This window comes from Cyprinodon variegatus, unplaced genomic scaffold, assembly GCF_000732505.1.
Source record: "Cyprinodon variegatus isolate N-32 unplaced genomic scaffold, C_variegatus-1.0 Scaffold308, whole genome shotgun sequence".
Classification (NCBI taxonomy): Eukaryota; Metazoa; Chordata; class Actinopteri; order Cyprinodontiformes; family Cyprinodontidae; genus Cyprinodon; species Cyprinodon variegatus.
Window position 1 is genome coordinate 330306 of NW_015150761.1, and position 12116 is coordinate 342421.

Genomic DNA, 12116 nt, shown 5'->3' on the forward strand with positions numbered 1-12116 from the left:
GTTTAAACTTCCAGCAGTAGGTTGTTGTTTAGTTCAGGTGAGGCTGCAGGGAAGGGAGGGGCCTAGTGTTTGTTGTTAGCACCACGGCTGGAAGTAGAGCTAAAGAAGAGCCAAATGGAAAGGAAACGCTTTATATGGATTTTTACACAAATGAGGATCTTCACTTTTTTTTTTTTTTTTTTTTTTGATTCTATCATATTATCCTTTTAGAAATCTTGCTGTGTTCCAATATTATCTATGCTACAGTAAGACTTTTATGGTTTAGAGAATGCATAAGTGATAATCTTACAAAATCTTTTTTGCATTTTTAATCATTTAAATACTAGCTTACCTTTTGTGAAAACCTTTTCATTTTTGTGGTAATAATCTCCTAAGCTTATCAACATAATTTTCTGTTTTTTGGTTATATGTTATATGGATCTGTTGGTTCTCCCTGGGTGGCGTCACTACTTCTGTGCTTATGTCTACAGGCTCTTTCACTCTTGGTAACTACATCTGATAATAAATGATTGACTTTCTAAAGGACACGTTTTAAAATTATAATTTGACTATTTTCATGAGGGATCGTAGGATGAAATTTGTTTGCCCCCTTTCTCTTTGTCTTCCAAATCACTTAGAAACGTCATGAGTTTTAGCTTTACCAAACTTTATTCGAGGAAGCGGCAGATTTCAGTATCGGTTACTGAAGATTTAGACAAATGACTTTATCCTTAAAGACAGAGACGCTTTAAAGGCGAAGCTCTGATAGTTACAGTCTCATCAATTGTAGGATTTTTTTTTAAAAACTGGTGCTTGTTTTGTTTTTAAAAAAAGAAACGTATGATAAGGTTGAGTATATTCTCTAAAATCTCTTTATTTTTCTTTCGGTTTACAGGTCCATCACAGAATCCAGTCGCTCTGCAGCAGCCGCCAGGGTTGGGATATGGCATGAACCATCAGCCAGCCTATCATCCAATGCAGGCCAAAGGTCCTGTACCCCCTGGTCCTGGCATTCACACCTTTGGACAGTATCAGCCCACTCCCCCTGTTAGTTCTTATCAGCCTGGCCCACAGCTCAGTTCCTATCCCTCTGCTCCAGGACAGCCAATGTTGTCTAGGCCTCAAATGGGAGGTCACCCACCCAACACCCCTCCTCAGTCTGCCAGCCCTGTTCCCAGGTTTCCTCCGGCACAGGCAACACCACCTCCTCCTTCTACCAGCTACTACTCAAACCCTCCACAGCCAGTGGCTCCTGCATGGCAGTATAATGCAGCTCCTCCAGCCATGGGGCCAGCCTCCCCTCTGAGCACACCTCCCAGGGGCCCTGTTCCCAATCATGTGAATCCAGCTGCAAGCTTGGCTGCACCGTTGCCACCGGCGTCGGCTCCTTTCAGCTCTGCCCCACCGCCCCACTTGTCCCATAGTGCCGCCCAGCCCTCAGGTCCAGGAGCCCCCCCCACTTCTATACACGGATACCCTCAGCCAGGTAGGAACAAAAAGCTCTCCATTAAATCCAGCTGATCTGTCGTTCCATCCAAGCTTTCACCTGGTTACATGTTTAACTCAAAGCAATTTCTGCATGCCCTCAAAACAACAAATTCCAGCTCACAGATAAGCATGAAGTTATGAAATAAGTCTGTTATATCACTAAAAGCAAATTATCAGCTGCTGTAAAATCAAACCAGTGAGCTCATGAGTAATTATTGATGGATAATCACAATAGTTTTCTATAAAATAAAGTTCTATATTATCTGCTTCACTGATGCACTTCGCAACCTCGGCATCATGAATACAATGATGACTTGGCTCTTAAATTACTTCCATTCACCTCCATGTGCTGAAGATATCCATATCTGCAGTCCTGTTACGTTGGAGCTGGACGTTGGACCCCTGCTCCAACATCCAACATGTTGGCTGGCTGCTGTCATCTCCTCTGGCTCCTTTCCAGTCACACACTTCCATTTATTCTCTCTGTTCAAAGTTACTGTTGGACATTTGTTCTTTCCAACCTGATCTTTGAAAATACGTCTCATATAAAAAAAAAACCCAAAAGGACAAGTTTTAATTTTCAGCTTCTGCTCCATATAATCATGATAAATGTTTTATAGTGCTGACATTGAAAAGGGTTAGAAAATAGGAAATTAGGAACCAAAAAAATAAATTATTGTTTTATTGGTAGTGAGTCATAACATGACGTGCATAATATGTAAGTTTGAGACATTATTTTTGCCCACATAAATAAAAAGCTTTATGAAGAACTTTGACGTAGTTATTAATGCTGCACTGCATGGAAACGTCCCAAAGTGTATCTTTAATCGGATTAGTCTTTAATTGATTAATTGATTATTGAAGTAATTTATTAATCGTTAACTTGAGTGTAGAGAAAACATGCCTTTAGCTGACAGAGCAACGCACTTAGAGCAGTAATCATACCAAAATTGTAAACGTGTGAACATTTTGCATTTAAGATGTCTGTCAATATGCTCTATCCAGACCTCAAGTGGAAATGTATTTTCCCTTGGTTTAATTTAGCAAAAAGTATTCTTTGAGAAACCTTTTGCCATATGATTATTAGTCAATTAATCAAAAAATAATCAACAGATTCATTGATTTGCAAAATAATCTTTAGTTACAGCTCATGTATCGTAATAACTTGGTGGCTGAAATATCTGCATCCTTTAAACTCCTGCAGAGTTGTGAGGATAGAGGGACTCACTCCTATTAAGCTGATATAGCAATAAATACGTCAGTCCACCTGCTCCTGTGCCTCCTGATATAGACATGTTTAACAAACACGCTGCTCATAACTTACAAGTAACAATTGTTTGAGAAATATGGTATTCCTTTACAGCAAAAACTGGCCGAAAGCCCAGCCACAGTGCTTTAAAATGTATCACTTTGCCAACCTGGGTAAATTTTTTATTTTCATGTGATCTGATTTAAGTTGATAAAGTGTTTTGCCTGTTTTATGTGTCTAATTAAAAGAAAATAGTGTGCTTTTAATTAGGAGGATTATTAATATGGTTATACTGCCCCAACTCTGCTTCATTCCAGTATTTTGCAGTCTGAATATTTCCTTTCATTTAATTCTTCTTTGGATGCCATTCACAGAATAAGCTGTAGTTTTATGCAGCTGAAAAGGGTCTCGTTAAACCCTATCATCTGGGGTTGATATTATTTGACGTTCAAGTCTTGAAGGTGGTTGGATGGAGTTCTTGCTGTTCTGACATTATTTCATTGTGGATTAGTTGTGCCGTCAGCTGCTGTCACCTCCTCTCACAGCCTCTATAGTTACCTCACCCCTAAGGTCTCATATCTGTCTTGAACATAGTACAGATGCACACTGGAGATAGAGATGAATTCTCTCTGATGTACAATCACTAAAATAGGTTATGTTTAACAATTATTTATATGTTGATGAATACCAGTCATGTTTTTTTTTTCTAAATAAACAAAATACCTTAGTTGTAAAGAATAAGCCCTTGAATATTCTCCTTTTTATCAGGCTCTGCTCCTCCACCAATGAACCCGCTGGCCCCGCACACATACCAGCCTAACAGACCTGCATATGGTCCTCCACCAACAGGACCCCCACCGGCCATGAAAGCCACGCCACCCCCCACTGGACCCCCAGTAACCAGTGGCACGCCTCCTCCTCCCAAAGCAGATGGTAGGTTTTGTATTATATATATTTATTTATATATATATTTTTTTTAATCTGACTGTTTTATTTGATAATACTGTGAGATACTCTACCTGTTGGAGGCTGTAAAAGACTCCATGTTGGTGTGGACTTCACTGTCTAGTAGGACAGTGATAAACGTTAAGCCAAAGCTACAGTGGGAGGGTTTAGATCAATACATGTAAATAAACTAGCTTTCTTTCAACCACTGTCCTCAAAACAGGTCTTTTGTATTGTCTTATTTGGTTTTCTTTATTAAAATTAGTAATTTCTTTTGGGAGAGCTACTGATGCTTCAGTTTTCATTTCACTGTAGGCTGACAGGAAAGGGTGTATGAGAGAGAGGGAGAGACATGCGGGAAAGGACCACAGGTCAGATTCAAACCTGGGTAGGCCGTGTCGAGCACTAAGACCTCCATACATGGGTCGTGTGTGCTAACCACTGCCTCATCGAAGCACGCCCATCAATACTTTAGTTTAAAAATAAAATAACAAATTTAAAATCTCTATTAATCATTTTAAAACACAAATTTAAATGTACTTTAGTAACCCTAAGGCAGAGAAATAAATATTCGCTTCTAATCATAATAGCAGGTAGTCAAACTACTTAATATAGCAACAAGCTAGTCCTTGAATTTCTTTGTCTTGCTTTAAAAGGTACCACCAGTTTACTTTTGTTTGCTTCAGCATTACACGTTCCTGAAAGTTCTCCATCTCTTTTGAGTTAAAGCTAAAGTTTTATTGATTCAAACTTTAAAGACATGGCTCAGAAAGATCTGTTCAAAAGAAAAGTTATCGACACAGGGGGGTAAACAAAGGAGTTTTAGGTGGATTTGTTTTTAGTTACTTTATTAAATATATAAAAACAACCCTCAAATGAAGAGTGCAAAACCTTTAAAAATAGTGTTGTCATAGCATGAAGTAAGAAATGCTTTTAGATATTTTTAAGGATTGCTTATATTTAGGTTTCAAAAATACCAAAATCTGGTCTTATTGGTTAATATGGTTCAGGTAGCCACAGTTGAACATGTGCCAGAGTTTTGGAGCCATAGCCTTTAAGATTCATGTTACAGTTGCCCATTCATTTTAGAATTGGTCGCTTAAAATGCAAGCCTAAATCCAATAATGAATCTGCAGTAAGTAGTTTTAAGATATTTTGTAAAGATGAGTGTTTTAGTCTTAGGCAGAAAGACGACCCAAAAGTCTGGCAGCTTTAATTGATAATTGAAATAAATCAAATGCATTACATACACATTTTAGGGTTTCATTTTGATCAGCTCTAATTTTCTATACATTTAACATATATATGCTATAACTTACATATTCACCCAATAAAGACACAGCTGCTGCCTGCATGAGATCAGCCTATCTAGCTAATCCATTTCCAGGACATTTTATGATCCACAGAAAAGATCATGTGCAGAAACCAGCACTCACACTCTTTTATTCATCCACTCTATTTACGCATACTCTTTTATTTATCCACTATGCGAATCATCTGCAACACAGGATCACAAAGTCTTAGAAAGGGGGGGGGGGTTTGGTAAGAGGAGCGTGAGAGGCTCTGAGTTTTTCAAACAGTTCCCCAACAACATTATAAAAAGGTCATATGTTTTGGATTTCTGAATCCATTCATGTCATGAAGAGCCTGTCCTGTTTGCTCTGTGACACGAAGCATCAACCACAGCAGCAAGCAGGTGCATCTTCAGATTACACACTGATCACAAACTGCTGACTGCTTTTATACCTGTTGACTGTCGTCAATATGATGACTGGTAAATTATTTAGGTTGGAAATTGATATTTTTGTGGGATTTTTTTGTTGTTTTTTTTATTCTAAGGAACATTAATTATAATTTATCCTAAAGAACAAAAATGTATTGTTTGACTAATTATTACTGAGCTTATTCTATTGTAGTTATGTTTTGGGAGGATTTGGGAATGAAGATGCAGCTGAACAGAGGATTTAGTTTTTTTGCTTGAGGGTCTAAGCCCACATCGATGAAGTTGCATAATGTCATAAGTATCTGCACATATTTAATCTGACATTGTGCCAAAGAAGCATAATTCCACGTCGTATAGTGTGTCACGCAGTAATTCTACCAGACCTCTTGAATCCCACAGTGTGGGAAGAGCTCAAGAAATCCATCTTTGTTCTGATGTTCCCTCTTCTGTTTCCCCCTCTCTTCGTCTCATTCTCATCCTTGCCAGCTCAGTGCTGGGACGCTGGCAACAGCGCTCTTTCTCCCACTGAGCCCGACTTCCAGGAAGGAGATGTTGAATGTCCAGGTGTGGCCAACTTATCAACTGTCATTTACCCGTTTAAAGTTCTGTCAGTGCTGTGCTAAAGATCCCGCCTCTTTATGTGGTGTTTTTCAGCGATCCTCTTCTTTCATCCATTATCCTGTTGGTTAACCTTTAGGCAGAGCTCATAATTGCATATTGTTTTGTTTGTCCCCTGAGTCTTTTCTGTAATTCCACTGTTTTGGACTTCCAGTGTCTCTCTTTGAATAAACACATATAGACCAGCTGGTTTCCATAGTTTTCAAGGTCATTGTCATTACTTTATTCAAGTAGCCCTCTTGTGTCCACATGCAGCTTTCATTGCTTCTTGTTTCCTTACTGGATTATCAATATCAACGTTTCTAACAGATCAAATTACAATTTTTTTTTTCTTATAGGAAATGTGGCAGGGAATGGCCCACAGGCACCAAACAGCTATAATCAGGTTGACAACAGAATGGGTAAGGCTTTTTCTGCCAGATGGATTTCTGTTGTATAAACAACATTCACTTTTAGGCTTTATAAAGTTTGTAACGTGTTTAACGTGTTTTACGTGTAAAAGGGCCTTTTCTATTCACCTGCTTTTGAAACCAAATGATCATTACTGTTAATAAATGCTTCTAATAAAGAGCAGCTATTACACAGCTTCTCCAAAGGCAGCCAGTCATTTCTATAGGTGAGCTGCCACACTGCATTAATGGGCAGATTTACGTTGTCTTATCAGTTTCCTCAGTGTTGTTTGTTTCCACTGTTCTTCAGAATGATTGAGTTCTGAAATAAACATTTTGCTCCTTTTAGCTGGTCCGACTCAGCCTGGCCCACCTGGTCGACACTTGGGTCACTACCCCTCCCTCCCTCCTGGGTACCAGAACACCTCAGCTCCCCCTGGCGCCTCCGGCTTTCATCCGTCAGTTCAAGCTGCCCAGCAGCCTTATACTCAAGGACCTCAGCCATACCAACAGGTAAGAGAATACAGACAATCCCACCTCCATAAGCATAATATTTAATCATAAATGCTTTTGCTGATTTATATATCCTTAAATAAAGAAACAGATTTTATTAGGGAGGCTCAATATATCGATATATATTGATATGGGTTTCAGTAAGTAAAACAAATGATGATCGCTAAGGAAGCAGAGCGATAGATTGTAGGAGCATGCAGACAGCAGACCAGTGTGAGGAGATAAGGAAGCTCAAGAGGAGAGCTGAGGAGCACAGCGGGAGTTTGGATAAGTCCACCAGGGAAAGGGTGCCATGGAGAGGAGATGCTACAGCTGACCAGGGCTAAGTAGGCTAACTGCGGTGGATCTAAGGAGCACGGCGAGAGACTGAAAAAGTCAGCCGAGGAAACGGAAAGCTGAGGGTCAGAGAGAAGCTACTGCGGAGTCAGACAGCAGTACTTTGGAGAAGCCAGCCAGGGAGAATGAGGCTAGCCTAGGATAACCTTTAGAGGAAAACTGCTGGTATGACAACAGGGGAACAGAGGAGCCTTCAGGTAGAGAAGGCGACTGCTGGTATGCATCTATGCTTGACGTTTGATGATGTAACAGTCTTGGGGCTAAATTAAATTGGCTTTATTTAAAGAGGATCCTGCTTCATCCTTTGTCAAATTTGTTTTCCCTTGCTTTATTTTTGTTTAAAAAAAAAAAAAAGCTCCTCTCTGTTGCTTCCTTCACTCAAACAGTGGTCAGTTCATTATATTTTCTCATCTCCTGTAATTTTGATACCTAATAACATGATGTGGATATACATGAGACGGCATATAAAGATTTGATGGATTATGTTGTGATCTGCAATCAGCAGATTCTGATTTTTGGGATCATTTATGCACGCTCTGCTCCCCAAAATCCTGACTGGTGCATCTCTAATTATCGACCATATCAATAGCAGATATGAATATCAGCTCAGATTTTTATATTGGTGCATTCCTAGATTTTATACAGAACTAAGTTGTTAGTTTTTGTTTTTTTCCCTCTCAGCCTCCTGGTGGTCCAGGTCCAGCCCAGCTGAGCCCATCACTAGCAGCCATGAGCCTCCAGTCAAACACACCTGAGGCTCTGAGGGTGGTCAACCTTTTGCAGGATAGAAACCTGCTGCCCCCAACCCCAGTTCCTGCCCCCACACCCTGCCTCACCCAGGACCTGCAGAAACTCAACTGCAGCCCAGAGTAAGTTGTTACACTTTTGTAGTTTGGAAAAGTAAAGGAGCTACTAATCAGTTGTTTGAGTTTCCGCTGTGTTGATGCATTTAACCCGGATATTTGTGTTCCTTTCCCTCCAGGGTCTTCCGTTGTACGCTGACAAGCATCCCTCAGACTCAGTCTTTGCTCAATAAGGCTAAATTACCATTGGGTCTGCAGCTCCACCCCTTTAAAGACCTCTCGGTAACTTGTGCTGTTTGTTTAATACTAAATCTAATAATAGTTTGTTTTTAAGTGTTCATTTTTAAATTATTTTCATATACTTTGTGAAACTGTAAACTGTCATTGTTTTTACTAAACCTTTAACTGGAGCGGCTGCTGTATTGAATTACAGCAGATCCAAACCAGAGAAACCCTCACTGATTATTTCTTTCTTAACAATCACTTAATCCCTGTTTCTGTCTCCCTGCATTTTAATATCATCATGGGTTCAAGTAGAAATTGCATATTAGATTCTTGCTCAAGTCATTTTAGATTTTTAGTTTAAGCTTTGCACATGATGCAACATTAGGATTTTATGATGCAAGTTTTTTTTTTTTTTTTTATGGGAGCGGGCATGAATATTTTGAAGTAGTGGGGAGGAGGATTGTTCTGGAGGATCTTGTCTAAATAAATAAAAAGATGCAGTTACTGGGATGTATTACTATATCGGCTTCATTAAATATTTTCCTGAATCCTCTAACATCATGTTTATATGATGGATACATTATGCATCATTAGCATACAAGGAATTGGGAATGGAGAAAAGAGATACAAGAGAGTTTATTGTTAGTTTTCTTGAAGTCCTATATTCCATTTTCTTATGCATCTCATCCTCTCCTGCAGCCCCTCTCCAATAGATTTTTTCCTTTATTTTGAATTTTGGGCTTCAGCACAGGAACATCCAGGAGGGAAGCTCATAGTGATTGCCTCTTTTAGATTTTATCATTGGTTTCTTATCAGCAACCCTTTGAGAGATGTTCTTTCCTTACCTGTTAAAAAAAAGGAAAAAAAGTGTGTAGATGTGACCTTTGACCCCAGCCTTCTGTTTTCCACTGGTCAAACTCCACCTGTGCTGTAAGCACTTTGTAGGGGAGGAACAAAACCTTTAATGCTAAAATAATTGCTCTGCCTAATCACCTTTACACTTTGAAGCTTCTTTGGATGGTCTGCTTTACTAGGATAAAGGGCTGCAGACCCAATAGTCTGGAAATGATCTATATTAGTGGCAGTAAAATGAAGGAGGATCTGTCTACACATTAACACGTTATGTTCTGACTGCATCTGCACCTTATATTTGTGACTCGGAGCCCATTTAAGAAACCATCAATCCTTTAAGCTACAGATTCACATCAATAAATGTTGGGATCAAATACTATTTATGCATTCTTCAAAACTCTTGAACAATCACAGACTTCACCTCAGCTTTGGTTGACTTTCATCGTGCCTGACTAAATTGAGGAAAATAATTTACAAATTAATAAGCTGAGAGGGGGGAATTGTTTAGAGGTTTAAGTGGAGTGCTGGTCAAAAGTCGTCAATGATGGCCATTTTTTAGGCTACGCTATTTCATTAATTGACGACACTGATGTCTTATAGCTTGTGATGGAGCAAATGTCAAAGAGCTAAATTATTTTTGTTGTTTTCTGTGTTTTAATTAATGCAGCAGCTTCCTGTGGTGACATCCAGCACCATAGTCAGGTGTCGGTCGTGCAGAACCTATATCAACCCCTTTGTCTCCTTCCTGGACCAGAGGAGATGGAAGTGTAACTTGTGTTATCGAGTAAATGACGGTAAGGTGGTGAGAAGTCATGAGTGAGAACGGAACTCAAAGAGCTTCTGTCTAAAAATGCTGGAGGCCCTTTGAGCTTTTCAACATGTTAAAGCTTAGCAACCACAATGTGCTTTACAGCTCAGAAACCAATGGATAGAATGACTCAGCTCTGAATATCATTTATCTTTATTTCGGTTGTATGTACTTCTGTAGGTTTAGGAGTAAAACCAAGATGCTTTTAATTTCAACAGTTTCAACATCCTTGTTCTTAAACCTTTCATGTATGTTTGTATCTTATTTAGTCCCAGAAGAGTTTATGTATAACCCAGTCAGCAGATCCTACGGCGAACCACACAAAAGACCAGAAGTCCAGAATGCCACTATTGAGTTCATCGCTCCTTCAGAATACATGGTCAGTTTGGGTTCCTCTTTTTTTTCCTTTTACCATTTAAGCAATACTTTTAATAAGTCAGTTAGTGTTTATAGAGGACTTCTCTGAATCTAGAGGGGTTTTTTTTTGTGGTTTTTTTTCCAGTGCTGAAATGTTAAATTTGAAAAATATGGACATACTAATAAAATGTCTTATTTTCTTTAAGTAGTTATCAAAGCTTTTCTTTAAAGTATTTAAATCTCAAATGGATATGGTTAAAATTATATTTCTATGCTTGTTTTATTTTTTTCTAACTACCTAATATTTTTTCTAACTTGCTTATGTTATATAATTTTTTTTAACAGCTGAGACCACCACAGCCCGCTGTTTACCTGTTCGTCCTGGACGTTTCTCACAACGCCGTGGAGACGGGTTACCTGAACGTCTTCTGTCAGTCTATGCTGGAAAACATCAATGCGTATGTACAGGTCTAAACGCTCAGTTTTAAGCATATTTATTCAGATGGCATCAGCAGCTTCATCAGTTTGATCTACTGATGGCAATAAAAGCTTTTAAAGCCTTTGTGTGTAAGACTTGGAAACACTGTAGAGCCAAACAGCTGCCTTGTCTGAACTCTAATCTATGATTAAAAGGCCAAACACAAGTAAAATTACGTTTGTGTGCCTCAGGCTTCCTGGAGACTCGCGGACAAAGGTTGGTTTTATCACCTTCGACAGCACCATCCACTTCTACAACCTCCAGGAGGGACTTTCACAACCACAGATGCTCATTGTTTCTGACATCGAAGGTGGGAAAGAGCTGACCGCTGACCGACGCAGCTACATTTTTAAAAAAATATTTTCCAGCAATGTGACCGTTTTGTCTAAATTATAACGTTGCTCCACAGATATCTTTCTACCAACACCAGACAGCCTTCTAGTAAACCTCAATGAAAGCAAGGAGGTAAAACATTTAAACACCCAACAGTCCAAACGTATCTTTTAAAGTCAACTCAATGGCTAGAATTGTATAAAGTAGCTTTGATTACCCTGCATATATAACTTGTGGCTGACTAGTGTACTGAAGGAAGGCTTAAACTCTTCATTTTTGTTTTCCAGCTTGTGCAGGATCTACTGAAGAGCCTGCCAAATTTATTCGAGAAGACGATGGAGACCCAGTCTGCTCTGGGTGCTGCTCTGCAAGCAGCCTTTAAGTTGTTGTCTCCAACCGGAGGGCGGATGTCCGTCTTCCAGACCCAGCTCCCCAACCTGGGTGCTGGGGCCCTGCAGTCCAGAGAGGATCCCAACCAGCGAGCTTCTGCCAAGGTAGAAACTCAAATAATTAGCTTTTTTCTCTCGTAGTTCTGTAGATCTTATAGATTAGGCTCACTACTGGGGGGGGGGATTCCTGGTCCTTATTCCATCTCAGCTGATGGGCATAAGGCATCAGTGTTATGCCCTAAGGCAGGGGTGCTCAAGTCCAGTCCTCAAGAGCTACCATCCTGTATCTTTTAGATGCATCTCTTCTCTAACACACCTGAATCGAAAGGCTCGATCCCCTAATTTAACCCAGCAGAGGCAAGGTAACAAGCCACTCATTTGATTCAGGTGTGTTAAAATGGGGTGCATCAAAGGCTACGTTCACACCGCAGGCCTTGATGCTCAATTCCGATTTCTTTGTGAAATCCAAATTTTTCTTTTTTGCTCTAACGTCACAAGCCAGCGTGGTTCGTGTTTACGGAAGTAAACATAGATGTAGTGCTGGAGCGCATCTAGTGATCTTTCCAAACCTTAAAACCTCAATCTTTTCAAGACAGTTAAAAAATATACTGCTCTCCACATCATCGTCCGC

General features: G+C 39.6%; 1 protein-coding gene across 1 annotated transcript in view; it reads left to right on the plus strand.

The window, feature by feature from the left end:
- Positions 1–12116, plus strand: part of sec24a (SEC24 homolog A, COPII coat complex component) — a 22091-nt gene that overhangs the window by 2429 nt on the left and 7546 nt on the right. The window contains exons 2-14 of the mRNA XM_015384239.1: positions 875–1465; positions 3485–3649; positions 5871–5948; positions 6341–6403; positions 6741–6904; positions 7922–8109; positions 8223–8325; positions 9788–9914; positions 10198–10307; positions 10631–10743; positions 10955–11073; positions 11173–11228; positions 11384–11590. Of these exons, the coding sequence (XP_015239725.1) occupies positions 875–1465; positions 3485–3649; positions 5871–5948; positions 6341–6403; positions 6741–6904; positions 7922–8109; positions 8223–8325; positions 9788–9914; positions 10198–10307; positions 10631–10743; positions 10955–11073; positions 11173–11228; positions 11384–11590 (2084 nt within the window). The remainder of the gene's footprint in view (positions 1–874; positions 1466–3484; positions 3650–5870; positions 5949–6340; positions 6404–6740; positions 6905–7921; positions 8110–8222; positions 8326–9787; positions 9915–10197; positions 10308–10630; positions 10744–10954; positions 11074–11172; positions 11229–11383; positions 11591–12116) is intronic.